The sequence below is a fragment of the Camelus ferus genome, chromosome X, assembly GCF_009834535.1.
Source record: "Camelus ferus isolate YT-003-E chromosome X, BCGSAC_Cfer_1.0, whole genome shotgun sequence".
Lineage (NCBI taxonomy): Eukaryota > Metazoa > Chordata > Mammalia > Artiodactyla > Camelidae > Camelus > Camelus ferus.
In genome coordinates, this window is record NC_045732.1 from 20,686,935 (window position 1) to 20,714,366 (window position 27,432).

The following is a 27,432-nucleotide window of genomic DNA, read 5'->3' on the forward strand; positions in this document are numbered from 1 at the left end:
AGTCCTGCCATCAATTTACATTCTAGTGTAGGAGGAAAAGCCTATGAACAAACATATGTCAAGTGGTGATAAGTGCCATGAGAAAAGGGAAAGTAAAGGGGATAGAAAATGATTACCTGGGGGCAGATGAGGGTGTGCTGCTATTTTATAAAGGGTGGTCAGGGAGTGGATAGAAGTTTCAAAAATACACTAGTGTCCAGTCTCAAACCACAAGTTGTGACGAAGTGCGAACATGGAATCAACATAGGGGGTAATTTGCATATTTTAAAAAATGAAATAAATTACCAGAATGCATCACACATATTAAAGGTCAGCAACGTGTGGTGTATGTAACTTGTTCTGGTTTATATACAAGTGTTCTAGCCTGTAAAACATGGCTGGTGTGGAGAAAGTGGTGGTTAACACTGTAGCAACTTTGAGATAAGCAGTCTTAGAGAAATGTACCTAAACAGCGCATCTCTTGGTTAAGATGGCCCACATCTTATGGGTGCACCTGTTGGTGTCTTATTCCATTGGTAGACTCAGCTGAGCAAGAGAGACCGACAACCACAGAAAAAGTGGGAGAAAAGATTAGGACAAGCGTGAAGAAGTCGGGGTGAAAGGCCAAACCAAAACTGAACAGTTAAGTAATTCAAGAAAGAAAACTGATGTTACATTTTTGAGGCAAAAAAATACCTGACCAGAAAAAGATTTTAAAAAATTTAGAGACCCAGAACTGACGGATTCAATTTAAGAACAACAACAGAAATCCAAAGCTAACGAAATAGGCTGTACATGATACTTTTGGATTTAGTGTATGATAGTACCTGAATATTTTCAGAAACTCCCCAAATATCTGCTCCCTATCCACTCCAACCCTCAGTGAGGTAGACAGCATAAAAAATTTTAGTAATATCGTCTGGGAAGGTTTCTTTTCTTTCAACCCTTTTAATGTTTAATGGGTTTTGGAAATCATGCCTACCCATCAGAAATAAGTAAAATATATTAATGGGAGACTGGAAATCGTCTCCGAAGACTTCTCTGACTGTGCACACGAGTTAGTTCCCACTGAAGCAGAGCTCTAAGGCACAATTATTGTACAACAAGGTGGGCAGACTACAATCCTCTGTCTAAATCTAACTCGCCACCTGTTTTTGTAGGGTCCACGAGCTCAGAAAGATTTGTTTCCATTTTCAAGCAGTTGAAAAAAATCAAGAGAACATTTTGTGACCCGTGAAAATTGTATGAAGTTCAAATTTCAGTGTCTATAAAGTTTCACTGGAATACAGCCAGGTTCATCCATATTGTCTAGGGCTGTTTTCTCGCTACAAGCTGCGTGATTGGCCCCAAAGCCTAAAGTTTACTATCTGGTCAATTTTAGAAAAATGTCTACCAACCAGTGTTTTAGACAAGAGGGCTGTATTGTTTAAACACCCTTCCAACCTTCTTCCCTCTTCAGCCGCTCCTCCCCTCCCCAGTTTCAGTCACTAACATTCCTGGGCCTGACATGAAAGGGAGAGCGTTATAATAATGAATTGTATCGTATCGGAAACTAAGAGACACCAGACAGTAAATTTCTATATAAGGCAATACAACTGGTTCCGCTAAGGACTAGAGTAGCGCCTGGGTTTGTTTTCCCGATCAGAAAAGTGGGCATCAGAGCAGCAACTATACAATTTCGTTTGAGAATCACCACGGTCACATGCATGAAAGCATTTGGAAAATAATAAGGCAGCAAGCGTTTGGACAGGGGGGTGCTTTTGCAGGGGGAGCCTCTCTCGGAGCCTGGATGTAGACTGAGGTTCCCTTTGCACTAGGAACCTCGGCCACCTCCCCCCACCCTGTTCCCTCGGCTCCTGGCCCTCATTTTCATTCCGTTTTGGCCTTGCAGCCCGCTTTCTCCTCACCCCCACGCACTCCTCAGGGGCTACCAAGTCCCTGGGCAGAGCAGGTCTCAGGCAAGCCAGCCCTGGGTCAGCTGAGCCCAGCTCTTCCCAGCTTCTTCACTAGGAGTGGGGTCACCCTGGGACCCCCTCAGGTGACAAGCATGACTCAGCAGGGTCCGTAGCTGGGACGGAGACTAGAACGCCAGTGCAGGGACAAAGTCCCCTGCAGCAGGAGAGAGTGCAAACATCATTTTAAGTATCCAAATTTGTGAAAAAACGAAAATGTAATTCAAATCAGCTTCGGGGCGTTGGCGGCCTGTGCCTGCACAGGCCTTAGGTTTAAGCCTACGAGGGAAGCCCGGCGGCTTCTGCAGTCAGAAAACGCCCGCGGCCTCTGCCAAAGGCCCCCCTTGCCTCCGACTAACCCCATCTCGGCTCGACCAGGTCCCAGGAAAGGCCAGTCGGCTGGAGGAAGACCTTTCGGGATGCACAGAATTGTATGCCCGTGATTATCAGGGAGACTTTGAGGGCACAGTAATCTCTCGAGACTAGAAACCATTTTCCTCTCTCGCTGAGATTTTGCTTGGCTAAGCGGCAGCAAACTCCCTGCCCCCCTCCCCCCCGCCACGGCCACCGCCACCGCCGCTCCAAGCAGCCACGCCCCGCGGCCCCAGGGCTCGCCGCCCCAGGGCTCGCAGCCCCCACGCAGCTTGCACGCCGCACCTCCCTTCGCCCCACCCCCGGGCGCCCCCATCCGCCCCCGCGGCCGGCCCTGGGAGCACTGGGCGAGTCCTCGCGCCTGCGCCTCGGCAACTTCCTGCCGTGGAACACCCCGCCCACCCCCCCCAGAAGCCCGCCTCCGAACCCCCCGCGAAACCTGCCTGCAGCACGTCATTCGTCGGAACAGCAGAGCCGTTGGCTCCCAGGCCCGCCTCTCCACCGCCTCTCACTTTTCCCAGGGCGGATGCGCCTGCGCTCAGCTGCCTGGGCGGGCTGGGAGGCGCGGGTTGAAAAGTCTCGTTCCAAGTTTGGAGAGAGAGAGAAGAGCGCCTCAGACCTCGGTACCCGCAAGCGGGGAGGAGGCAGGAGAGAAGGACGTAGCGTCTGGGGAGCACCCAGGCTGTAAGACGGAGCTCAGGCTTCGAAAGCTAGAAGTGTGTGACGCGCCTGGGAAAGGCAGGAGCGCTTGCGGTTGGGCTGCTCTTGACTAGCGAGGGGAGTCCGAAGCGGCGGCGAGGGGCGAACGACCCGACGCAAGATGGCGAGTAAAGAGAGTAAGAGGCCCTGCGGGGCGGCGCGCGCCGGGGCGGCGGGGGGCAGCGGGCGCGCGAGGCCGCGGCACGCGCCGGCGAAAGGCGCGAATTGGCGTGAGGAGCAGGGGGCGGGGCCGGGCGCGAGGCTGGGCGCGCGTCTCGAGGGGCCTACGCGGGACGAGGCCGCGCCGCGGAGGGCTCCGAGCACTTCCGGAGCCGGGCTCGGGGCCGCGGGTTGGGCCCCCTCCCCCCCACACCCCTCCGGCGGCGTCGTTCCCTCGGTCCCCGGGCGGAGGCGGCCTCCGCCGCCGGAAAGCGGGCACGGCGGCTCCTTCCACGCGCGCGCGTCGACTGCCTCTGGGTCGCGGCCCTTGTCCGGGGGATTCTGGAACCCGCCGGCTTATGGCTGCCGAGGCGGGCTTCGTGGGAGCCGAGGCCTCTCCTGGTGGGGGATGGAGGGAGCGGGCGGCTGGGTTTCTGCTCCACGTGGATTCGTCTCGCCGGGTGGGTCCGGGAGCCCCTCTACATACGGGTCGTCATCTTGGAACAGGTGCGAACAGCTGGAGCCGGCAAAAACAATTGCGATGTCCGTGTAATTAATTACCCAATTTTGTATACGCAAGCGGTATTGATTTCAAAGTGCAGAAAATCGGTTTCCTGGTGTTTATATTCTCTCCACGTTCTGGAATAGCAGTTAATTGTTCGTATCCAGATTAGAGGTTAAGGGGAAGAGTAGATAAGGTGTGGCCATCTCGAGGTGACCTCCAGTATCTGTATACAGATTCTGATTCCGCTCTCAGCCACTTAATCGTGTGGGCTTTCTCCAAATTTCAGTGTTTGAAGATACTGTGGAGGAGCGTGTCATCAATGAAGAATATAAAATCTGGAAGAAGAATACACCGTTTCTGTATGACCTGGTTATGACCCATGCTCTTCAGTGGCCAAGTCTTACCGTTCAGTGGCTTCCCGAAGTGACTAAGTAAGGGTTTTTGGCAACTTTTATTTTGCGTGTATTTAATTGTTGTCCCGAATTTTCTAGTTTTTGGCGTATTATATGTAGAACATAAGCATGTAATCAATTTAGCCCTTGGGTGAGGTGCCAGGTGATTTTTATTTCCAAAACTTAAGTGATTTATGGGATGATTTCTGACGTATAAGTGTGGCATTAAAAGGGGAGAGAGAATCTGTTGTGAGGATAATGATATTTGTAGGATGCATCGGATATATTTGACATTTTGGGGGCATAAATATAGAGCAGCATCTCTTTGGGGGCCCGACTAATGGATTTCTTTAAAACTCTATGGGAAAATAGCATATGTGCAGAAAAGTGCACCAATCATAAGCGTATGGCTTGATGAATTTTTACAAAATGAACACGCCCGTGTAACCAGCCCCCAGGATGAATAGATTTTAATTGGTAGAGGAGGAAAGAATTTAGCAGCAGGTCACCAAGGAAAAGGTGTTGTTACTGGCTTATAGTATGGGATACACTTTGAGGTTCCTGTTGGTCTTCATGAAAATATTATTTTCAGCTCTTTCTAAAATTTCTCTGGTAATAATTGCTGACATATATTGAGCGCTTAGAGAAGGGCACAGCTGTAGAGTTTTACGTCCTGCTATTTGGTTTAATACTGACAACAGTACAATAGTTACTTTTTATCATCCTTTTTTAAAAAAACTGATGTGGAAACTAGGGCTGAGATGTTAAATAACAAGCCCAGGATCACCCAGCTGGTAAGTGATGGAGCAGGCTTTCGAACCCAAACCCGGTGGCCCCAGAATTGAGGCAACCTGTACATCAGGTTATCGTTCTCACACAGTTGGACTTTTCCTAGTAGGAACTTGGCCACATACTTTAAAAGTGTATTAAATTTGGGTAGTGTGAGCATTTAACTTAATGAAGATTAATCAAACTAATCTAGAGGAGGGGTTTTTCGACAAATTTAAAAAATAAGAGTAAATTAATATTCTTTATATAGTGACTTCATAATGGCTAGATCCTCCATGTATGAACATTGACTTCCATACAGATAGGGGCTTCCATTGGGCCTCCCCAAAATCTCAACATAAATATACAGATGTGGAAAGAGTAGCCGAGTACTAAATAATGGAGACTTACAAGCATTGACATTTACAACAACTTTGACCATCAAATACTTAAGAGTATTGAGGTTCTGGTTTAGAGCATCCTGTGCATTTGACTTTTTCTGTTTTCTTATTAAGCAGATTTAAAACTTTAACAACTTAATTTACATTCTTTTGAATCTTTTTGACCCACTGTGACAGTAGATGAGAGCAGGGTCTTTAAGGTTAGAGACTTGAGTTTGCATCATGCCCCCTGCTTCTTAGCTTTGTGAATTAGGGCAGGTTGGTAAGTCTCTATCCTCCAGTAGTCTGGTCTGTAAATGGAGGTGCTGATGGTTCTGACTGCCTGCATTTGAGGGCGTGAATAAGACCATGCGTGTTAAAGTGCTGGCGCAGAGTACATACACATTAAGTGGTGACTGATGGTAATTCTCCCACTCTTTCCTATTTAGAAATAATTTGTTAGGATGGAATAACTCTCTTCATTTGTATTTCAATTAAAGACTGCTTACTGAAGTCTTTTTAAAATGTTACCTGTAATGTGTTTTGCATAAAGATTTTGAAGATAAGAGATCTAGGGGAGGAGGGTATAGTTCAAGTGGTAGAGTGCATGTTTAGCATGCAGGAGGTCTTGGGTTCAGTCCCCAGTACCTCCATTAAAAATAAACCTAATTACCCCCCCCCCCCAAAAAAAAACCCCAAATAAAGATAATCTATGTTTTCAGCCCAGATACTGCTTTTATGTTAACACTTAGGAACTTAACAGAAAATACTTTAACTAAATTATGTATTCCATAGTGTCTTTGCATCGAAAGAAGTGGGATCTACTGGTGGGACGTGCAGTGGCTCTGGGAATGCAAGAAAATGCCAGCCAGCCTGCATTCTTGGGTATTGAGAATGGCTGTGTGGTGACTTACAGGGTTCTCTTTAGGGTATGAAGGAACTGAGATTGTTTTGTCACTTTATAGAACAGTAGAAATGTTGGCTACTCTTAATAACCTGGCTTTTTGAGAGCTAGTCCCTACTCAGCCTCATAAGGCAGCCTTCTGCCTCCATATAGCAAGCTTCTGAATGATTACTTGCACTTTCTGAGCTGTTGTCCTCAAATTCAGTTAGGTGATCAGCCAAATAATTGATTTGGCTCTTTAAAATTTTTATTTAGGTATTTCTTAGAAATTATTTTTCAAATCTGCTAGATGATTAAGAAGTTATTTAATGAGAGATGAAATAAACATGTTTAGATGGTCTCTATTTTAAAAGCTTATGTAATCATTCAAATCAAGATGATACAAAACTGCATAGAGTGAAAAATAAGTCCCCCTTCCACATCCTCTATATTCCTAGTTCTCTTACCCAGAACAGAGGCAGTCACTATTTACAATTTCTTACCCATCCTGCCAGCATGAAGAAGTATGTATAGGTATCTTCCCTCCATCTTTTTTTCTGGTAGCAGGTTGTTCACTTGACTTTTTAGTTAGGCATTTATATTGGAGACTGTTTCCTATCAGCATGGTCTTTTTGTTTTAAGGGCTCTGTAGAATTCTGTTAGTGGATTATACAGTAATTTATGTCTCCAATTCCTTACTGATGGGTATTTGTTTTCAATCTTTGACTACTTCAGTCAATGCTACTGAGAATAACTTGGTGATGGTCTGTGATTGTTCAGTGGATTTCTTAGCAGTGGAGTTGAAGTGGTCAAAGGATTCTGGCACTGAAAATGGACAAGGTCTTTTATTATTCATTAATGCTTCTGCAGCCTTAGGTGCATCCAGTATTAGAGAATAGTGTGATATTGATTGGCTCAGAGAAATAGACTATATTTTAATGATGGCAATAAAAAGACTTGTAAAAAGAAAAATCCTTATGATGATCGTGTCAGAGGAAACTGGAATAATTGAATTTTAGAGTCAAAAGGAGTATTTCAGACCCTCCAGTCCATCTTGTGATCATACTCTTTAGAAAAGTCCTATTATGAATTGATGTTTACTTGCAACTTACCTGTTGGTCTTAGTTTTTCTGCTTAACCTCACAGAAAAAAATTATCATTTTCTTCCTTTTATATCAGCCCTAACATTGCTCTGTTGTGCTTCCTTTTAAGTATTCATGTTCTTTTCAAATGGTTCTTGTGAGATGTATTTAAGTTCTCTTTCATTTTAAGCCACTATTCCCTGTAAAGGTTTCATTTTGTCTAAGTCCTCCTAAAGTACATTGCCTAGAGCCTAATTTTTTAGGTGTGGTTTTTCCAGTTAAAAATAAGTGGGTAGGTGCTCACATGTGTTGCCTCCCCCTGCATTTAAGTTCATCTAAGATGGAATTAATTACCTTTTTTCGATAGCCACGTTGTATTCCTGGCCACTGAATATCCATCAACTCAGACCCATGTCTTTTTTCAAATAAGCTGCTATTGCTTAGCCATGACTGTCTTAGTCTTTTGGAGTTTTTGTCTGTTTATTGCTCTTTTTTTACCTTAAGCCAAATCTTGATAAAATTTCACCTAGTATTTTTTAAAACGTTTATTACTAAATTACGTGCCTAGAAGTAACCCCCAAACGTTTTTTTCTAAACCACTGTGTCCTTTGTACAACTGAAATTAAGAAACGGATAAATATTTAACTCATCCGGTGTTGGGGCCCAGACAGAGCCCTACTTCTCAGCCCTCCTCACTGAGGTAGGACCGTGGAACTCAGGTGAAAATTGCTATTCTGGATAATACAGATTGGGAAAGCATTGTTAAACAGACACAAAATCACTGCTTGGATCAGGGTGCCAAGAGGCATCGATGGGTTCTTGAGCCTCAAAATGAGTTTCCACAGACTAGGGTAAAGACACCCCTCCACCATAAAAATGAGAATGCCCATTTTATAAAGTTAAAGCACCATAAAGATAAATAAAGGGTTTTCACATCATGCCATTTGCACTTAAAACCTATTTTTTAGATGAAGAAATTGAAGCCACGGGGGAGTTGTGATTTAAGGAATTGCATATAGTGAATTTTAGTTTGAGCCAGGATTTAAACCCAGTTTTTCTGACTCAACACTTCATTTTTTCCATTCTACTTTGTTGCTTCTTAACTGGAAAACCAGAAACATGTAGTGTATTAAAATGGAAGATTTTTTTTTTAGGTGAGAAGTCATGATTTATGAATACAGGGATCAGTGATGGACTGAATTTGTTAGCAACTGATTTCTTGGAGGATTAGTATGATTTATTTTCTTTCCTAAACAGACCAGAGGGGAAGGATTATGCCCTTCATTGGCTAGTGCTGGGGACTCACACATCTGATGAGCAGAATCATCTCGTGGTTGCTCGAGTCCATATTCCAAACGATGACGCACAGTTTGACGCTTCCCACTGTGACAGTGAGAAGGGTGGTAGGTATACGGTGTATTTCGGTATTTGTGTTCAAGGGAGTATGTCTCTTTATGTTATTAAAACTTTATACTAGTATCTTTTGGCCCAGCAGTTTAACTTCTAGGACTGTGTCCTACAGAACTATTCACCCACATGTGCACAAGGATTTTATAGCAGCATTATTTGCAGCATTGAAAAACTAAGAGTAACCTATACCCCAGTTGTGAGTTCTTAGGAAATTTGTTAAACACATGATGGTATGTTTGAAATGCTGTGCAGCAATTACTAAGAATGAGATAATTCTGAAATTCTTCACATACACAAAGAACGAGATAAATCTGTATGCAATGGTATGGAAAGATGTGTTTCAGATAAATTGAGTAACTGGTATGTGATTATAGTATCTATTTTGGTAAAAGTAAAAACATGTGTTGGTGTACGCATAGAAAATCAGGAGGCATATATACCACAAACAGTTAATAGTGGGGGTTTTTATGGAAGCTGTTGACTCCCATCCCCCAATCCAAATGTACATTCTCCTGTTTTGGTATTCCCACAACCATCCAATTTTGCTGTTTTTGCTTGGAGGACTCACAGAACTCAGTAGCAAATTGTACTCATGAGTTTGTTACAATGAAGAATACCGAACAAAAGCAGCAAGAAAAAGATAATGCATCAGGGAGTCTAGGGAGGGCTGGCACTAGTCTCACCCAGAGCTACACAGGATGTGCTTTCTCTCTGGCAGCAAACAACAGGGGAACGTGTGGAGTATCTCCTTTCCAGGGACACACATTTGAGTGCCAGAGTCTTTCATGGCGGGGGGTGGGGGGGAGGCTGGTTTTGTAGGCACCTCATGCTGGTAACCTTTCATGACAGCTGAAGCTCAGGACCCCAGTAATGAAACCAGGTGCATAGCGTCAGTCTTGATATTTGTGCAGAGCAACCCTGACAAACTGGTACAGCATGGTCTGTTGCTCCAGGTGTACACCACGAAATCATCAACCTGTCAGTGACATAAAGAACATTCTGAGGCCCATGTTCCCGGGAGTTGGTCAAGGGTCAGCCGTGATTCTTGTGTCCCTCAGACTTGCGATGGCTAAGCAACCAGACCTGTTGGGTTAGTGCTTTTTGCACAGCCCAAGTGGTTGAATAGGTATTAACATTTCCCAGTATTTGCTTTAGGGTTTTTTAAAATCAAAAATGAAATACTACTTTATGGCTAAAGTCCTGCCACCCCTGCTCCATTCCTCCCTGCCTTCCTCACCAGAATTCATTGCTGTCCTGAGATTAGTGTGCCATTTTCAACTTTTTGTATTTTTATAGTCATACAGTGGTAAGTATACATAATGTTTTTCAGTTTGCTTTTTTCATTCAATTTGTGTGCATATACCGTGTAAATGTCTAGCTCATTCTTTAACTGCTGTATAGTATTCCTTAATTGTGACTAAACCTCTGTTTATCCTTCTGTCAAGTATTTGGCAATTGGCCTGTGTCTGTGTGGTTTGTTTGCTCTTATGAACAGTGATTCAGTGAACACTCTTTCCATGTCTCCTTGTACACATGTGGGAGAATCAATCTAGTTGAGTGGAATTGCTGAGGTGTGTGGTGTATTCATTGTCAACTTAAAACAATATAAAACTTTTTCCCAAAATGATTTAGTCAGTTTACCACTTCCACAGTTTACACGCCATTACCCTTCAAACCTTATGTGTTATTTCTGTAAATATTGTAATCAGAAAATTTTTAATGGCTTTTAGTCCTGAAGTATGTACTTAATTGGATTTTCAGCTTTAGAATTAGTCTCTGGGCATAATATATGGATATATTAAGTTATTACTCACTTGCCCAGTGTTTTACATTCTAACAAGTTACTGAAATAATTCAAAGTTCAAAGTTAACACCTTCTAAAATTTTCAGTTATGGTAGTTTTAATGGGTACTATCATTAAGAAAGTGATTTTTCAAACTTCCTATTGAGTTTGAACAAACAGCCCCATGTGCACAGTAAATCTTACCTGGAAACCCAGTTTTTATTAAAAGGAGAGCTGTTCAGTTTGTTTTAACTAAAGGAATTGGGTAACTTGAATATCTTTGTAGCAGAAGTGGGGAAAAGAACCCTTGGGGTCCAGAGTGGTGGAAGCTTGAAAATAAAACCAAGGGCTTTGGAGCAGGTTCTCAGGAGGTGGAGGTGATAGGATCGGGGCAGGCGGGTGGGGGCTCTGGTCTTAGAAAGACTAAGGCATTTTATTCCATTGACACGATGGGAAGGGAAAGTGCTGAGAGGGAAGTGGGATATTGCATATGTTGTGTGAGAGGAGTTGTGTGAAATAGGATATGAATTTCAGCCACACACAAATAGTAAGCTGTTTTTGCCATAGTGAAGAAGGACTAAATTCTGATATTAAGTCATGGGAGCCAATGTTCATTAAGCATTCGCACATAGCAAGAACTGGCTGAAACTGAGAAATGGCTTACTGCTTTCGATGTGTTTTCGCCAGGCCCCAGCCAGTCTGTTTTACTTGTTACCTGCCTGGCTCCATTAGGCCGTTGAGTTAGTGTTCCTTGACCTGAGACACAGGGTGAGCTAAAAAGGAATGTGCAAAGAAGAAGCAATATAGGTCAGGAAGAGATAACAGTTATAATGTGAAGCCTCCGAACTTTTCAAGTGTCAGCAACACTAATTCAAGTTTTTATCTATGAGTACAGAAAAGAAAATGTTCTTGTTTGCTGTTATCTGCTTAGATGTTCTCTACTTGTATTCTTTCTGCATCATCTTGTTGCTTCTGAGAAGTTATCATACTTTTTATGTGGCTTTGTCACTTCCAAGGTCTTTTAAATAACAATTTAACACTATAGTCATATTCCCACACCAGATAGAGTGGTTAGCCCACTCATTTTAGCTTTGGCACGCCACTAGCAGTTGAAGCAAGTATTCTGGTGGAATCAGTATGTGTGTGTCTGTGTGTCTCTTGGGGTCGAGTGGGGGTTAGTTAGCATGGATTTCTGAGTCAGCATGGATTTCCAATATGAGGATGTTTTTGACGTCAGACTCAAGGAGTGTTCATATTGCTGAGGATGAACCTGTCTTAATGAAACCTAAAATAAGCTGTGAATTCATTTCAACACTTCATATGAGTTGTATTTGAACTAAAAGATTGAAGTCTGTTTATTATGTGGTTATTTGAATTTTGGTGAAAAACTACATCATCCTCACAACTGAAAGAATCTGATTTTTCATTGTTTTAAATCCAGCTGAATTCACTTGCATAAAATAGGTATCAATATTTTTCAATTCAAATGGGCTTTGAGAATAAATTAATTAGAAGTGGCAAGTGAACCCGTATTTTTGTGTTCTCTCTTTCATCCATTTGTGTTGTATTCTGTCAGGTTAAAATCTGTTGGGTTGATTAAACTAAGTGGTGAATTTTAATCTTAAGTATATGTGTTTATTTCTTTCTTCTCACATTAGAATTTGGTGGCTTTGGTTCTGTAACAGGAAAAATTGAATGTGAAATTAAAATTAACCACGAAGGAGAAGTAAACCGTGCTCGTTACATGCCGCAGAATCCTCACATCATTGCTACAAAAACACCATCTTCTGATGTGCTGGTTTTTGACTATACAAAGCACCCTGCTAAACCAGGTATGTAGTAATAAATTCAGACCATGCTTGACCTTTCTTCTTGATTCGGAGTGATAATTGCTTTGAGGTAATTCAAACTAGTATCCTCTAATTTTTAAAGGTTTAAAAATTGTTTCAGGGGTCCCATACCCACCCTCAAGTTCGATGATCTGACAGAAGGACTTCACAGCAAGTTACACTCCTGGCTAAGGTTTATTAAGCAAAAGATACAGAGCAGAAACAGAAGGGAAAAGATACACATCAGGCAGAGTCCAGAAAGGTCAGGCATAGACTCTTCCTTCACTGGGGCCACAAAAAATGTGCTTTCTCTCTAGCTGCAAACCACAGGAGCATGAATGTCTCTGTCTAGGGAAGCCCATTTGAGTCTCAACGTCTCGGGTTTTTAATGGCGGTCTGGTTACATAGGCACATCCTGCTCTTTGACTAGCTTTGGTAAGGGAAACTCAGGACCCCAACAGTGGAGCCAGATACGTCATAAATCTTGCTCAACAATCCTTCAAGTTTCGACAAGCTACTACAACATGCCCCACTGCTCTGGGCGTACATAGCTTCATCAGATGGCGACATGAAGAAATTTGTGAGGGTCACATTCCCAGGGGTTGGCTAGGTCACTCATGGTTGCAGGCTACCCTGGAGACATACATGGACTGAGCAGCCAGACCTGCTTTGTTAATTTTTGTCTCGCAAAAATATTTTAATAAATCAACTTGGGGGTGGAATAGGTTGTCACCATGTAAATTTGTAGGATAGCTATAGTTTTCAGTATTTTGTGTTAGAACTTAGTATCGGTTTTGCAAAGGAATCAGTCATCTTTATGGTCATGAAACCTGGTTTGCATTGAGTACTTGAAATGAAGAACAGAACAGCTTTTCAAGGTGGCTGTGAGTCATACCAAGTCCTTGTTTGTGTGCAGTGCTTTTCCAGGCATTATAATGAATGTTACAGCTCATTCAGTTAGGAATGAGAATTTGCTCTTACCAGTTCTAATAAACCAAAAATCACCTAGTAGTTAACCTATTTCTTTACTTTTTTCTTCTTTTTTTTTTTTTAGACCCAAGTGGAGAATGTAATCCTGATCTTAGGTTAAGAGGCCACCAAAAAGAAGGCTATGGTCTGTCCTGGAATTCTAATTTGAGTGGACATCTCCTAAGTGCATCTGACGACCATGTGAGAAACCTGTTCTTCCTAAGCTACCCATGTACTGAGCGTTAAAGTCTGTGTCATGGACAGCTCTGCTCTGAAGGAGAGTAATAGATGAAAGGTTTTCTAAGATAACACTGCTAGTTATTGTGATAACATTTCAACAGCATTTAGAGCGATGGTTATCACACTGCCCTTTGGGAGCCTTAGGATTCCGCAGAGCTCTTTTGAAGCAGCCTTAGATTGGAGGGAATGTGGGCAAAAGGTGTCCCATTATTTAAAAGTGGCCCTCTGTAATGGAAACTCTATGAAGTGTTTGGGAGGCCTGATGAAGTTACATTTTAGTTTAGGTTTTGTTTTGTTTTGTTTCTGGTTTTGGTTTTTTTAAACTGTTTTTTAAGTGTACAATTTAGTAGGGTTTAGTATATTCACAGTTTGTACAACCATCGCCACTATCTAATTTTAAAACATTTTCACCAAATGTCACAGAAGGTAACTCCATACCTATTAAGCAGTCACTCACTCCTTCTCCTCCAGCTCTTGGCAACCACTAGTTTACTTTCTATCTCTATAGATTTATTTATTCTTGATATTTCATATAAATGGAATCATATAGTATGTGGCTTTTTGTGTCTAGTTGCTTTCACTTAACATAATGTTTTCAAAGTTCATCCATGTTAAACTGTATGTTAGTACTTCATCTCTTTTTATGGCTGAATAACATTTCATTATATAGATATACTACAATTTATTTGTTTAAGTTGGTGGACATTTGAGTTGTTTCCACTTTGGGGCTATTTTGAATGTTGTTACTGTGAACATTTTTGTACAAGTTTTTGTGTGGATGTACGTTTTCATTTCTCTTGGGTAGTTACCTAGGAGTGAAATTATTGAGTCATATGATCACTCGATATTTAACTGTTTGAAGAAGTGCCAGCTGTTTTCCAAAGCAGCTGCACCACTCCACATTCCCAGGGTTCCAGTTTCTCCATGTCCTAATCGACACTTGTTATTGTCTGTATTATCGGCATTCTAGTGGGTATGAAGTGGTACCTCATGGTTATGATTTATAATGATGACTAATGATGTTGAGCATCTTTTCATGTACTTACTGGTCATTTCTATATCACCTTTGGAAAAATTTGTATTGAAATCCTTTGTCCATTTTTAATTTTGTTTTTTATTGTTGAGTTATAAGCATTGTTTATATATTTTACATACAAGTCCTTTATCAGATACATAATTTTTAAAAATTTTCTCCCATTCTTTGGATTGTCTTTTCACTTTTTAAATTTCTTTTGCATCACAAAAGTTTAAAATTTTGAGTCCAGTTTATGTATTTTTTAAATGACATTTTTTTGATATCATCTAAGAAATCATTACATAATCCAGCATCACAAAGATTTACACCTATGTTTTTTCTAAGAATTTTATAGTTTTAGCTCTTATATTTAGGTCTTTGATCCATTTTGATATAGTATGAGGTAGGGGTCCACCTTCATTCTGTTTGTGGATATCCAGCTTTCCCAGCACTCTTTATTGAAAAGATTCATCTTTCCCTATTGAGTTGCCTTGGTATCTTTAATATAAATTGTTTTAACAATTAAAAGTACCACGCAAATGCAAAGTGATCTTGTTAATTATGGATCGGTGCTTGTAGCATTCTTGCCACTAACAGCCTTATATTTTCTTTCATGAATTCCATACTGTAAGCAAAAAGTGTTTGGTATGATTCCCAAGCACAAGCTGAGAGTAGGCTTCTGGAGCTTTGGAAAGCTCATGTAATTTGGCCACAGTTAGCATTTTATGTCAGCTTTATGAGAGCAGGTTCCTTGCCACCTTCCTTGGTATGTCCCTGCACCTAGAACAGGGCCTGTCATATCGTGTAGATCTTTATATTTCTGTTTGTCATAATTTCTGTTAAGCTTTTTGAAATAATTGAGAGTAAATTTTTTTTACTTTATTTTTTCAATTTTGGGCAGGGTAATTAGGTTTACTTTTTTTTTTAGAGTAAGTACTGGAAATTGAACCGAGGATCTTTTGTATGCTAAGCATGTGCTCTACCACTTGAGCTATACTCTCCCCCCCAACAAGAGTAGATATGACTCAGTCAAGATTCTTCAGTTGCAAGCAACCAAAACCAACTTCTGATTTTGTTAAATAATTTTTTCTACTTTTTTTGTAAATTTAAAATGTTCACAATTTTTATTTTTAACTTCTAAAGATAATCTTCAGGTAAATATACTGAGTGATCGTTTTTTAAAAAAAAATCTTTATTTTTATTTTTTAAAGTAAATTTATACCCCCTTTTCTATTCCTCCCACCCTCCAGCCCTGGCAACCACCAATCTGTTCTTTGTATCTGTAAACTTGGTTTTGTTGTTTTTTGCTTTTAAAATCTCTATGTGAGAGGGAGATCATATGGTATTTGTCTTTCTCTGTCTAACTTACTTCATTTAGCATAATGCCCTTAAAGTTCATTTGTGTTGTCACAAATGACAAGATTTCATCTTTTTAATGGCTGAGTAGTATTCCATTGCATATATATACCACATCTTCTTTATCCATTCATACAGTGAACACTGAGGTTGTTTCTGTATCTTCACTATTATAAATAATGCCAGAGTGAACTTGGGGTTGCATATATCTTTTTGAGTTAGTGTTTTTGCTTTTTTCACATAAATATCCAAGTGGGATTGCCAGATTATATGGTAGTTCTATTTTTAATTTTTTGCAGAACCCCCATAACTCTTATCCATAGTGGCTTCAAAGGTGACTGCAGCTGATTTAAATAGAAAAGGAGCTTACTGGAAGGGGATTAGGTAGGGCAGTTCACAGAATTGCTGTGATGGCTAGAAAATGGCCTGGAAGAGAGGAGAGGCCAGATATTTGACTCAAATCAGGCCGGTAAGGATGTCACTCTTGCCACTCCTGGAATGTTGATGTAACACACACCCCTCCCCCAATCAGAACAGATTCTTCTTTGTTGCTAGTCACAATTTGAAGACCTGGTGAAATGATAGAGCCCAGGTCAAGTTCTTGCATCCATGCTGCAGGGGAGCTGGGAAGCGGGCGTCTACCTCGGTTCTCTGAAAGGAAGCTTTCTTCCGTTTCCCTTGGAGTGGACATAGGAGAGTCCTAAGCAGGGAGGATGGGTTATACTCAGGAACTTAATTACTAGTACTTTTTGAAGACACCAGTTTGGGAGTTGTTAGTCATAATTAATAGTTCACGTTTCCGAAGGGCTCTGCATGTGCCATGCATCTTGATAATGTTCCCAGGATCCTTCTGAGGTGAGGAGCAGGGGAGGATGGCAGGAGTTTCCCACATTACTTTCTCTTCTGTGCATGTAAATTGTGCGTCTGAGTGTGTAATGTCAACAGACTAAGGGCCCATGTGTATTATGTAAAATTGTTTTTTATTACTGGAAAATAGGTTGATTACAGAAACCTTTTCAGATAAGAAAGCGATTTAAAAAGAGATGAAGCCCATACTAGTGTCAGTGGAATTAGTATGAATATATCTTAATGGAATTACGTCTTACTTTAAACCACTGAGATGAGAATCATTGCCCTATAGCTTACAGTATTTTTTTCAGAGAAGTTTAAGACTTTCCTCAACATTTTTTGTGATAAGATGTCAAGAAGAGACTTAGCTCCCAGAGCCTGCAGATCTGTAATCTTTGAGGTCTGGGCAGGCCCCATGGCCTTTCAGGTGGCCTTATGGAGGTTCCTAGGTCCTCCACCTGTTGCACCTCCTGATGCCTCAGTGGTTTCTGCCATGGAGGGAGAGAGGCTTGTCCAAAGGCTTTTGCTTTTTAAGAGGCACGTCTTAGTGTTAATTCTCAGTCTCCCAACATAGTGTGAATTTTTAAGATGTGCATTTCTATTCAGTAGGTAATGACCACCAGGCTCTTAGTGTTGGGTTGTGTAATTTAGATGAATTTTAGATACTTGACTGAATGTATGTGGGTGGAAACTTGCCTGCCACCATGCTCAGTCTTCTGTCCCCATTACAGTGCGTCTCCCTTGCCCTCCACATCTCAGATCATGGAAGCTACACCCATACACACTGTGCAGCTTCAGTCTTGTTTATATTTCCTCTCCCTCATGTTTATTTCTAACTTCTGTGTAAGTTTGTTTTTAGTTAGGTTGTTTTAAATAAGATGTTAGAATTTAAGTTCAGTCTCTTATAACTCTCAATTGTTTGTTCCTTCTTCAGACTGTCTGTCTGTGGGATATAAATGCAGGACCAAAGGAAGGCAAAATTGTGGATGCTAAAGCGATTTTTACCGGCCACTCAGCTGTTGTAGAGGATGTGGCCTGGCACCTGCTGCATGAGTCATTGTTTGGATCTGTTGCTGATGATCAGAAACTCATGATGTAAGGTGGAAAATTCAGTGGGATTTTGTTATATGGGTGTCCTGAATGACCATCAGTGATTGTGGTGGCCTTTGGTTTGATTTCTTTCTTTTTTTTAAATTATGTCTTAGCCTTTAGAAAAAGAAAAAACAACTTTAGTGACGTATAATTGATATATAATAAACTGCAAGTAGGTATGGCCTTTTTACATAAAAGTTACTGTGTTATATAAATGAACACCACTTTGTATTTAGAAAAAGAGAGAAAATCGGGTATGTAAACATGAAGAAACATGCTTGGGTAGTGGTACATAGTAAAATTAGGATCAGGGTGGCTTCCATTGAATTTGAGGGAGGGGAATGATTGCGTTGGGCATAGCCGTGGGGCTTCATTCAACCACCTGAAATGCTTTTTATGTCGTAAAGAAACTAATACCTGAGGCAAACAAAGCAAAATACTGATACTTGACAAAGCTAGTCAAATTGTTAACGTTATTCTCCATGTATTTGTGTATGCTTGAACTAGTGTGTAATTCAGACAGGAACCTAATGAACAAGAAAGCAGGAATAGCCCTAACTTGCTTTCCACAGGTTTAGCGCATGTCGCTTAGTGGTTGGAAGCCTGACTCAGCACCCCTGCGTGGTTGGTGTCTCCCAAGGGGCGAGCATAGCGAGAAAACAGAGGCGTAGAGTGGTGCTGTCGTGAGTGCCAGCCTGTGAGGGAGAGGCTGGCGAGGGCTGCGTGGCCTGCCTGTGTGCTGTGTGCCTTGTGCCTTTGTGTTTTAGATGGGACACCAGGTCCAACACCACCTCCAAGCCGAGCCACCTGGTTGATGCGCACACTGCCGAGGTCAATTGCCTGTCGTTCAATCCCTACAGCGAGTTCATTCTCGCAACTGGCTCTGCAGATAAGGTTTCTCAGTTTTTGCATATTTGGTGTTTAAGAACCCACTTGTACTACAATTGGGTATTTTAAAATTTTTATGTGAAGTATAGAAACGAATTCCTTTTTATTTATTTTTCCTTCAGACTGTAGCTCTGTGGGATCTGCGTAATTTAAAATTGAAACTCCATACCTTCGAATCTCATAAAGATGAAATTTTCCAGGTATGTGTCAGTTTTCTGGTATCTCTGTCAGATTTTTGGTAACTTTTTGGTAGGGAGAAATCAAATTTTTTCCTTTTATATGGTGGGTGTGAGATGTGTGTTTTTCCTTTAAAGCTTCTATTGTATAAGTTAACTAGTGGGAAATAGCTTGGAGCTTTTTGAGCTTGGAGCTATTTTTGTTTGTTTTGTGGGGGGTGGTAATTAGGTTTACTTATTATTTTTAGAGGAGGTACTGGGGATTGAACCCAGGACCTCATGAATGCTAAGCATGTGCTCTACCACTTGAGCTATACCTTCCCCTCTTTGAGCTTGGAGCTTTTTGAGAGGTTTGATAGTTCAGAAATTGAAGGAAAAACCTTACAAAACAGGATCACCTTAAAAAGTGAAATACAAGGATTCTTCCTTTAAGCTGTGCCAGCCTCGTGGGTCCTCTAGTGAAAAAATACCTTGTATATGATTTAAAATAGAGCTTTGCATAGGCTAAGATACAGTTCACTGAAAAATTTAAAAGCTTCTTGGGATGGTTTTGGGGCTGAATGAGTTTATGGGGATGCCTAGCTAAGTAAGTTCCCCTGTGTTGGGGAGTACAATTTCCCTGGGGCAGGCTAAGGAAATGGACCATTTAAGAGCACCTGAAAGGACAGGACAAGGAGGGATGGGGGCTTGTAGGTTGAGGAGAGGATGCAGAACATGAGATTTTAAAATATCAGGGATTAGAACAATAGCCACAATCTGAGGGATGGATGATTCTTGACATTTTCAAATATGTATTGCTAGGTCCACTGGTCTCCACATAACGAAACTATTCTGGCTTCAAGTGGTACTGATCGTCGCCTGAATGTGTGGGATTTAAGGTAACTCAGTCTGGTGACAAGAAATTGCATAAATATGCTAATCTTGTAGATGATGTAATAATTCATAAACTAGAAGTGCAATTTGCTAATCCCAGTTTAATCAGTCTAAAATTAATTTTAAGTACCTTCCTAAAGAGTCTTTGTTCCATAAAGTAGAAGTGAATCAGCAAATGGATTGTTTAAAAAAAAAACTGCACATGTGAGTTTTTTCTCTTGATAATCAAGCCTAAAGTTGGAGTAGGGGTGTGTGTGTTTTAACATCCAAATTGATGGTATTGAAAACATTCTTGCTATAGGAAGGGGTGGAGACATCAGTTATTCATGTCTCATTGGATCTCACGTACCCTGAAGAACTAGTCTTTCTCAGTTTTTCTACCATTTGCTCTCCTGTGCTTTCATTGATTTTGCAGATAGGAGCTCTGCTGTGGGCTGTGTAACTGCTGGGGATGAACTTGGGAACAGTATAAGCACAGCCCATGCTGTCAGAGAGCTTAAGTTCTTTTGGAGGCTCATTGTATATAGAGTTCCTCCCAATTCTTAAAGTTCCTTGACCTGAGAGTTGCCATTCTAATAAGTTCAGACTCCTTTGCCCTTTTTTATTTTTTTGAGTCTTTAGAGCCATTAATAATGTTGCTCAGTTATATATACACATGTCTATAAGATGTGGTTATCTTAAGTTTAAATCATTAAATTACCAAAGGTAACTTATTTCCTACCTTTGTTAAATGTATTGCTTTGAAGTGGACTCAGTTTTTCAGTCAGGGCTGCCTTAATCACAGAGACAGTAGACCCATTTTCAATGTATGGAACAGAGACTACAGAGTAAAATGCTTGTTTTGTAGAACTTCTAAACATCAACTGTTTCATGTTCTTATGGAACAAACTGGCCCTGATAGATGCTTGAAAATGTAGAGAATCTTTAAGGCAGACATTTGAGTATACTCTTCTATTTGAAAACAATTTTAGCAGTAAAATTAGAAACCTAAAGCAAAAACCATTGTGGTATATAAAGTGGTGTAGCAAGGTTTGAGTCTCATGTTCTGGCAACTGAATTGTCCTTAAAGGTGCCAATAATAAATTTGCAGGCATTGTGTGATTTCTTCTTAAAACTCATTCGTGACTTGCTTACTATTAAAATAATACATTAGGTAAAATTATAGATTAAAATGGTCAGTGTTAGTGATTGTACTCCTGACAATGGGAGGAGAAATGTAATTGTCTACCAGACTGGTGTGTTTGGTTTGTTTGACTAGTTTTATGGGAAAGAAAACGTATCAGTTGGAAGGTTGTGTATTTTGGCTGTTGGTTCAGCTTTATTACTAGCAAAGTCCATCTGTGAGCTAGATACCAGATACTGTGGGCTGATATTGGTGTGTAACTTGAGTGATTTCACTGTTAGAACTGCCGGCAAATTCTACAAATTGAAGTTTTTGAGATAAGAAAAAATTAAAACTTAACCTTTCCTTTGCTTATACATTCCATAGTTATTAAAGTTCTTCTGTTACATCTTTAGACAGAGCTATAGTACTGATGTGTAATTATATCTCACTCCTGGAATGAAGAAGGCTTTGATTAAGAGTGAAGTGTAACTATATGTAAAATAGATAAACAACAAGTTTATACTGTATAGCACAGGCAACTATGTTCACTATCTTGTAGTAACCTATAATGAAAAAGACTATGAAAACGAATATATGTCTGTTCCTATATGACTGAAGCATTATGCTGTACACCAAGAATCGACACAGCATTGTAAACTGACTATACTTCAATAAAAAATAAATTTAAAAAAGTGAAATATAGGGGCTGGGCATCAGTTCTTCAGTAGATATTTTATATACTTTTTACCTTTTAATTTTAATGCAGGAAATAGTTGAAATGTTGAATGAATGTTAAGTTAGTATTTATTATTAACAGTTTCTGTTTTGCAGCTTCAGTTATGAACAGCTCTTGCTATTTCCAGAAAATAAATACCCTACCTTCCCACCAAATAACTAATATAACAACTCTTAACTGATAACAGTATGGAAATAAGTTGTGGGGGTTTTTTTATTGAATTATAGTCAGTTTACAATGTTGTGTCAATTTCTGGTGTAGTGCACAATTTTTCAGTCATACATGAATATGCATATATTCATTTTCACCATGAGCTACCACAAGATCTTGTATATGTTTCCCTGTGCTACACAGTATAAACTTGTTTATCTATTCTATACATACCTGTCAGTATCTACAAATTTCGAACTCCCAGTCTGTCCCCTCCCCTCTGGCAACCACAAGTTTGTGTTCTATGTCTATGAGTCTGTTTCTCTTTCAGGAAATAAGTTGTTTTTAAAGTGTGTGTGTGGTTTTTTTTTTTTTTAAATAAGAATGTATTTTTTTTAATGGGGGTACTGGAGATCAAAGCCAGGACCTTGTGGGTACTAGGCATGTGCTCTACCACTGAGCTATACTTGCCCCGCCCCAAAGTGTGTGTTTTAAGATGTGAGTCCTGGGCTGATGCTGGCTTTACAAACTTTCTTTCTTCAAGAATTGTGTTCTTTTTTTATAGCAAAATTGGAGAAGAACAATCAGCAGAAGATGCAGAAGATGGGCCTCCAGAACTCCTGGTATATATTGGCTTTCTTATGCAAGATGAAATGTCAGATGCAGTTTGGACTGTTTGTCATTGCTTCATGTATCTGGAAATCAAGAACCTCGAATTCTAGCTCTTGAAGATGATTTCAAATTGGAGGTCTTGGAGGTTATTGTGATAGGGTTTTGACATCTATTGAAAATAGTAAATAGAGCCCAGTAGGTTTTTATGAATGTTTCTCTAAGAATAATCTAGGCTCCTGGAAAATAGTCTATAATAATGTCTCACGGATTTGCAGTTAGAATGCTTCTGAGGGTTTGGGGAGGGGGGCATTGATACTCAATTAGCAATACTGAACACTTTCTAATGTGGAAAACTTTTAATAACTTGATAATTTTTAAGTTCCCTGCCCAGAAAAATAAATGCTTTCTTGATCTTGTTGATGCCAACAGTATCCACCATCTTCCTCCCATTCCTAACCGAACTACCTTGGCATCTCCTCAGCCTCTTGAAGGTTTACATGGTGGTATCTGTCCTGTTCATCCTCATCCTTCCTGTCTGACTCCTTCATTGTACACTTCAAGTCACTTTATGGAGCATTACCAGACTTAGTAATGGTTCTTTGTCCTCATTCTGAATTCTCCATTTGTCACCACCAGTCACTTGGCAGATCATCACTTATTCCTCTGTAACGTGTGTTTAACTCTTAGGCCAGTGCTAATTTTTGGTATACTGGAGCTTGCCCACCACCTTTAAAAAGTAAAGGCCCTTGAGGGTGAGCCCTACACACAGAAGATGCTCACCAAGTCCTACATAGTGTGGACATCTGAGACCCCCTTAATCCTTGTCCAGCACGTTGCTATGCCCAACACCACTGGCCTGTGGCAGACATACCAGCAGGTTCAGTGTTAATACCACTGCTGCTTACAGTATCTCTCAGTAAGCTGCTGCCTTGGACAGATGACAGCATCTAAATGGTGGATTATATATTGGGTGACTTAATCTGAAAAGTCTCTTTTGTGATTCAGGGCTTCATAAATTTTAAGTATTTTTTAGCTAAGGTGTTGCTACTGCAGCTATTTTTGTCCAGCTATTACTTTTTTTTAAAACTTTGATAACACCTTTATTGAGATGTAATTTACCCACAATTCACTGTTTAAACACTTCAGTGGTTTTTAGTATATTCATAGAGTTGTACAACCATCACCACAAATCAATTTTTGAACATTTTTGTCCCTTTACCAAGAAACTCCACACTCTTTAGCTGTCACCTCCCAATCTTTTGCTAGCCTCTGGCCACCAATAATCTACTTTCTGTCTCTCTAGATTTGCCTGTTCCAGACATTTCATATAAAAGAAACCATACAACATGTAAACTTTTTGTGATTGATTCTAGCACTTAGCTGGAAACCTTGAAAACAGGCTATTTTTTGATATTGCAGGGAGAAGAGAGTGTGTATATTATATTTGTATATTATACCTCTGTAACAGTTTAATGGCCCTTGAGAAAATTCACTAGGATTTGGCTTTATTTTCGTGAGAGTCTGAAATCAAGGGACATTTACATATAGTAAACTGGATACTATTAATAATTATAACAGTAGCTTGATTTGATGACTCCTGTATATATTCTAAGCCAGTGGTCTGAAAGTATTTTCACTTGTGTCCCCCTTACAACTATTTTTAAAAGCTGTTTATCCCATCTCACATTTTTAAACTGATAAAATTACTAGGTAAAGTAGTTACCTTGTATATTAACCTAATTGGCAAAGAGACAGACCTCTCATTGTCAAACTAGAGTCAAATCAGACTTGTTAGGAAGGTGTGACTTGCCAGTTCATAACAAGGTACTCATATTGTCCTTGAGAGTTGATTCTTCTGAACCTTAATTGTGAGATAAATAAGGCTCAGTGCCTTCCTGGGATGTTGGCTGTTGCAGGAAGTAAGACTGCTCCCTTCAGCATTTCTTAGATCTCTGTTTAGCCCTTAAGGGGGACTTTCTGGAGTCCCTGGGGGTCCTCCCTCCCTCTCCTTGCCTTGGAGAGATTGAGGATGACTGAGAGGTATGCCTTTCCTTCAGTAAGGGGGAGAGGGGCTCTGTCACTGGGCCACAGAAGAACCAGGAGACTACTCAGGCCAGCTTTTGGAAGGAGTATGTAACCTGACATTGAGATTTACTGCCTTGAATATTTGTATGTAACTGTATATTTCATAACCTTGCTGAATTCATGTTAATTGTATTAGCTATGGCAATGGCACTGTGGTCTTGCAGGAAAATGGCCTTATTTTAGGCAATGCAAGCTGAAATATTCAGGGGTGAGGTGTTCTATCCACAACATTGCTGCGGCTCGGCTGGTGTTGTCTGTGTAAGAGAAAGCACATTAACAAAATATGAGTATTGGGGGAATCCAGGTGAAGGTCATCCAGGCATTCATTGGACCAACCTACCACCTCTTCTGAGGGTTTGGAAATTGGCAAAAAAAAAAAGTGGTAGAGGGCTAGATTATTAAGTTGGTACCACCCTCCATCCAAACTGCAGGACAGCGACCCCCAGTTGCAAGACTGATGCTCTGAAGACTATTAACATAAAATGAGATGAACCCAAGGCTTTTTTGTTCTTATTAACAGTTTATTCATGGAGGACACACTGCCAAGATATCAGATTTTAGCTGGAATCCCAATGAGCCTTGGGTCATTTGCTCAGTGTCTGAGGATAACATCATGCAGATATGGCAAATGGTGAGCTAAAATGTTTATTTTTCCTCAATGACTATCTTATAGAGACTTTACTAATGATATAATGTAATAGAAATATTTGAAATACTTAGGTGCATATTGTATCAAACATTTATAGAAACAAGTCTTAAAAGACTTTTCCATTTTAACAAGTCTTTAGTTGATGCTGCATCTGTTGGGTCGGGAGAAGTCTGTGTACGTGTGCTCCGATTTTCATGATTGTTACACTCTTCAGCTGGGCTCTTGAAGGCATCAGTGCTCCGTGTCTACTGTCTGTCATAGGCATGAAGGAAGTATACAGGAGGGAAGTGTCACTGCGGTCACATGGTACTGAATTCCCTGTTGAGCACTAAGCACTTACGTGTCTGAGGCGCCATTGACCAGCCCTTTCGTAAATTTCGGGGCTATTGTCCCCTTTAAACGATGTTTGAAATATTTTTGGAAATCACCTTTTATGCATAATTGAAATAAACTGGTACATGTGCAGTGAGGTATGTATGTGGAATTGGACGCTGGCAAGTAATTTTTGAGAACACTGCCTAGCCTTTCCTCATTAATTTTATTAAAGTCTTCAAGGGAAAAATACAAAGGAAACTACAAAATAATTACTCTAAAATGTATCCATATTTAATTTGCAACATTAAATCACACTGACCAGTGACTCTTAAAATCTGGATAGAACTATTAAATGCAATTTTTAGATAACCATGTGAAAAAACTGGGGAGTTTTACCTCTGATCTTATTTGGTTGTTATCTCCAGGCTGAAAATATTTACAATGATGAAGAGTCAGATGTCACAGCGTCGGAACTGGAGGGGCAAGGATCTTAAACCCAAAGTACGAGAAACGTTTCTGTTGAATGTAATGCTACACAAAAGCTTGGTTTATCAAGCGCCAAAAAGGCATTGTATAGTAGAGTCTAAGTGGGGTGGCGTATGGCGTTCTTTACCTTCTGATCCTAGCACTTTCAAGTGAGCTATTGCGTACTGTATCATATTGTAGCTTTTAGGGAAGAAAGGAATGTTGCTTAAGAAAGATCATCAGCGTTGTTTTAAAATACAAGTAGCAGGGTACTGCCTTTGATTCAAGTATTTTAAGTCCTCGTTTTCTCAGACTAAGTGCTTGCTGTGCGCAAATACGCAAGAATAACTTTTACACTTTTTCCCTCCAACACTTCTTGATTGGCTTTGCAGAAATAAAGTTTTAAAATAATTCTTGTTTTATTCTTTTAGAACCTGGGTAGAGGTGGGGATGTGTGTGTGTGTCCCTTTATGAGGAAGCAGTTAGGTATACATGTTGAGAACTTGCTGAATTTCTTTCCACGTTACATGACTATCTGATGCAAAGGTGGTGAGAACTTAGGTGTCTGTATTTTGTGAACCTAGAACTACCTGACTTCCATGTCATTTCATCTATAGCCTATTTGTGCCTGACCTTGGGCAGTTGTAAGCAAACCCTAGATTTCTCCCCGAGAAAGAATGCTTGTGTGGCCAGTTAGCTAAGGGGACAACCCAGCCTGCAGCTTGGCCATCAACCTCTTCTGTAAGGACTGCCAGCTAGGGGTGGTTTTTACATTGATTCTTAAAAGTTGTTGAGGGAAAAAACCACCAGAACTACACCATACAGACCTTGGAGCCCACTAATCCTAAAATACTCAGTACCTGACTCAGAAAAAAGGCTTGCCAACCTGTTAAATTTGATTGTACGTGCTCAGACACTTTTTGCTCACCATCAAGGTCTTTTCCTATGCGCCTCTGTGTATGTACCCACTTTCTTTTTCAGCTAGGCACACCTGTAGTGTTCTAACAGCTGCCCAAACTGGAGAAATCCATAGTCCTTATAGATCTGTAAATATTTGACAGCAGCTACGCTGTAGAATTTTTTTTCTAGTCATCTACTTTAGTGGTTTACAAAAAGGTACTAATAGAAGTCTAGCTACACAAAAACTTGCGTCACCCAGAGTGGCTGCTGCCCTGCCTCTTTCTTAGAACGTACAATAATGAAACCACCTTTTAGGGCCCAAGAAGCAGTATCTACAACTGTCTTTGGGCCATGATATTTAGAAAAAGTACCTTTTCTTCTTAGCTTTGAGGGAGAACAACTGATTAGAAATGTAACAAAATAAATTTAGGCCAGAAGTTTTACTTTATGATTAAAGATAGCTGGATTAATGTCTTCACACGGGCAACAAAAGAATACACAGAAGCTGTTAAATTTATCATACATATTTACTTAATCTATACAGAATTGAGTAGATAAAATCAGATTCACATTAGTGAAAAATCTCTACAAAATGTCTTTGAAAAGCAAAACAAGACTGCCTCAACAATTTGTATCCTCATGAAAGACGTGGGCTGTAAAAATAAAGCAGTGTGTTTAGCACAAACTAGAAGATATCTGCATCGTTTTTTCACAGTTATTTCCATCTACAGTCTGAAAGAGGTAGATTTTTCTGCAAACCTGAG

General features: G+C 40.4%; 1 protein-coding gene across 2 annotated transcripts; it reads left to right on the forward strand.

Moving 5' to 3' along the window:
* Positions 1-2,819: 2,819 nt before the first annotated feature.
* Positions 2,820-26,179, forward strand: RBBP7 (RB binding protein 7, chromatin remodeling factor). Of its 2 annotated transcripts, none has more exons than XM_032475708.1 (12): positions 2,820-3,139; positions 3,953-4,097; positions 8,429-8,574; positions 12,023-12,196; positions 13,248-13,363; positions 17,557-17,717; positions 18,482-18,608; positions 18,725-18,802; positions 19,580-19,656; positions 22,208-22,265; positions 24,860-24,970; positions 25,729-26,179. In XM_032475708.1, the coding sequence occupies exons 1-12, from the start codon at positions 3,124-3,126 to the stop codon at positions 25,795-25,797; spliced, it is 1,278 nt and encodes a 425-aa protein (XP_032331599.1). In that variant the 5' UTR covers positions 2,820-3,123; the 3' UTR covers positions 25,798-26,179. The 2 variants fall into 2 exon arrangements, with proteins under 2 accessions (XP_032331599.1, XP_032331600.1); XM_032475709.1 differs by having other exon boundaries at positions 12,050-12,196.
* Positions 26,180-27,432: the final 1,253 nt, after the last annotated feature.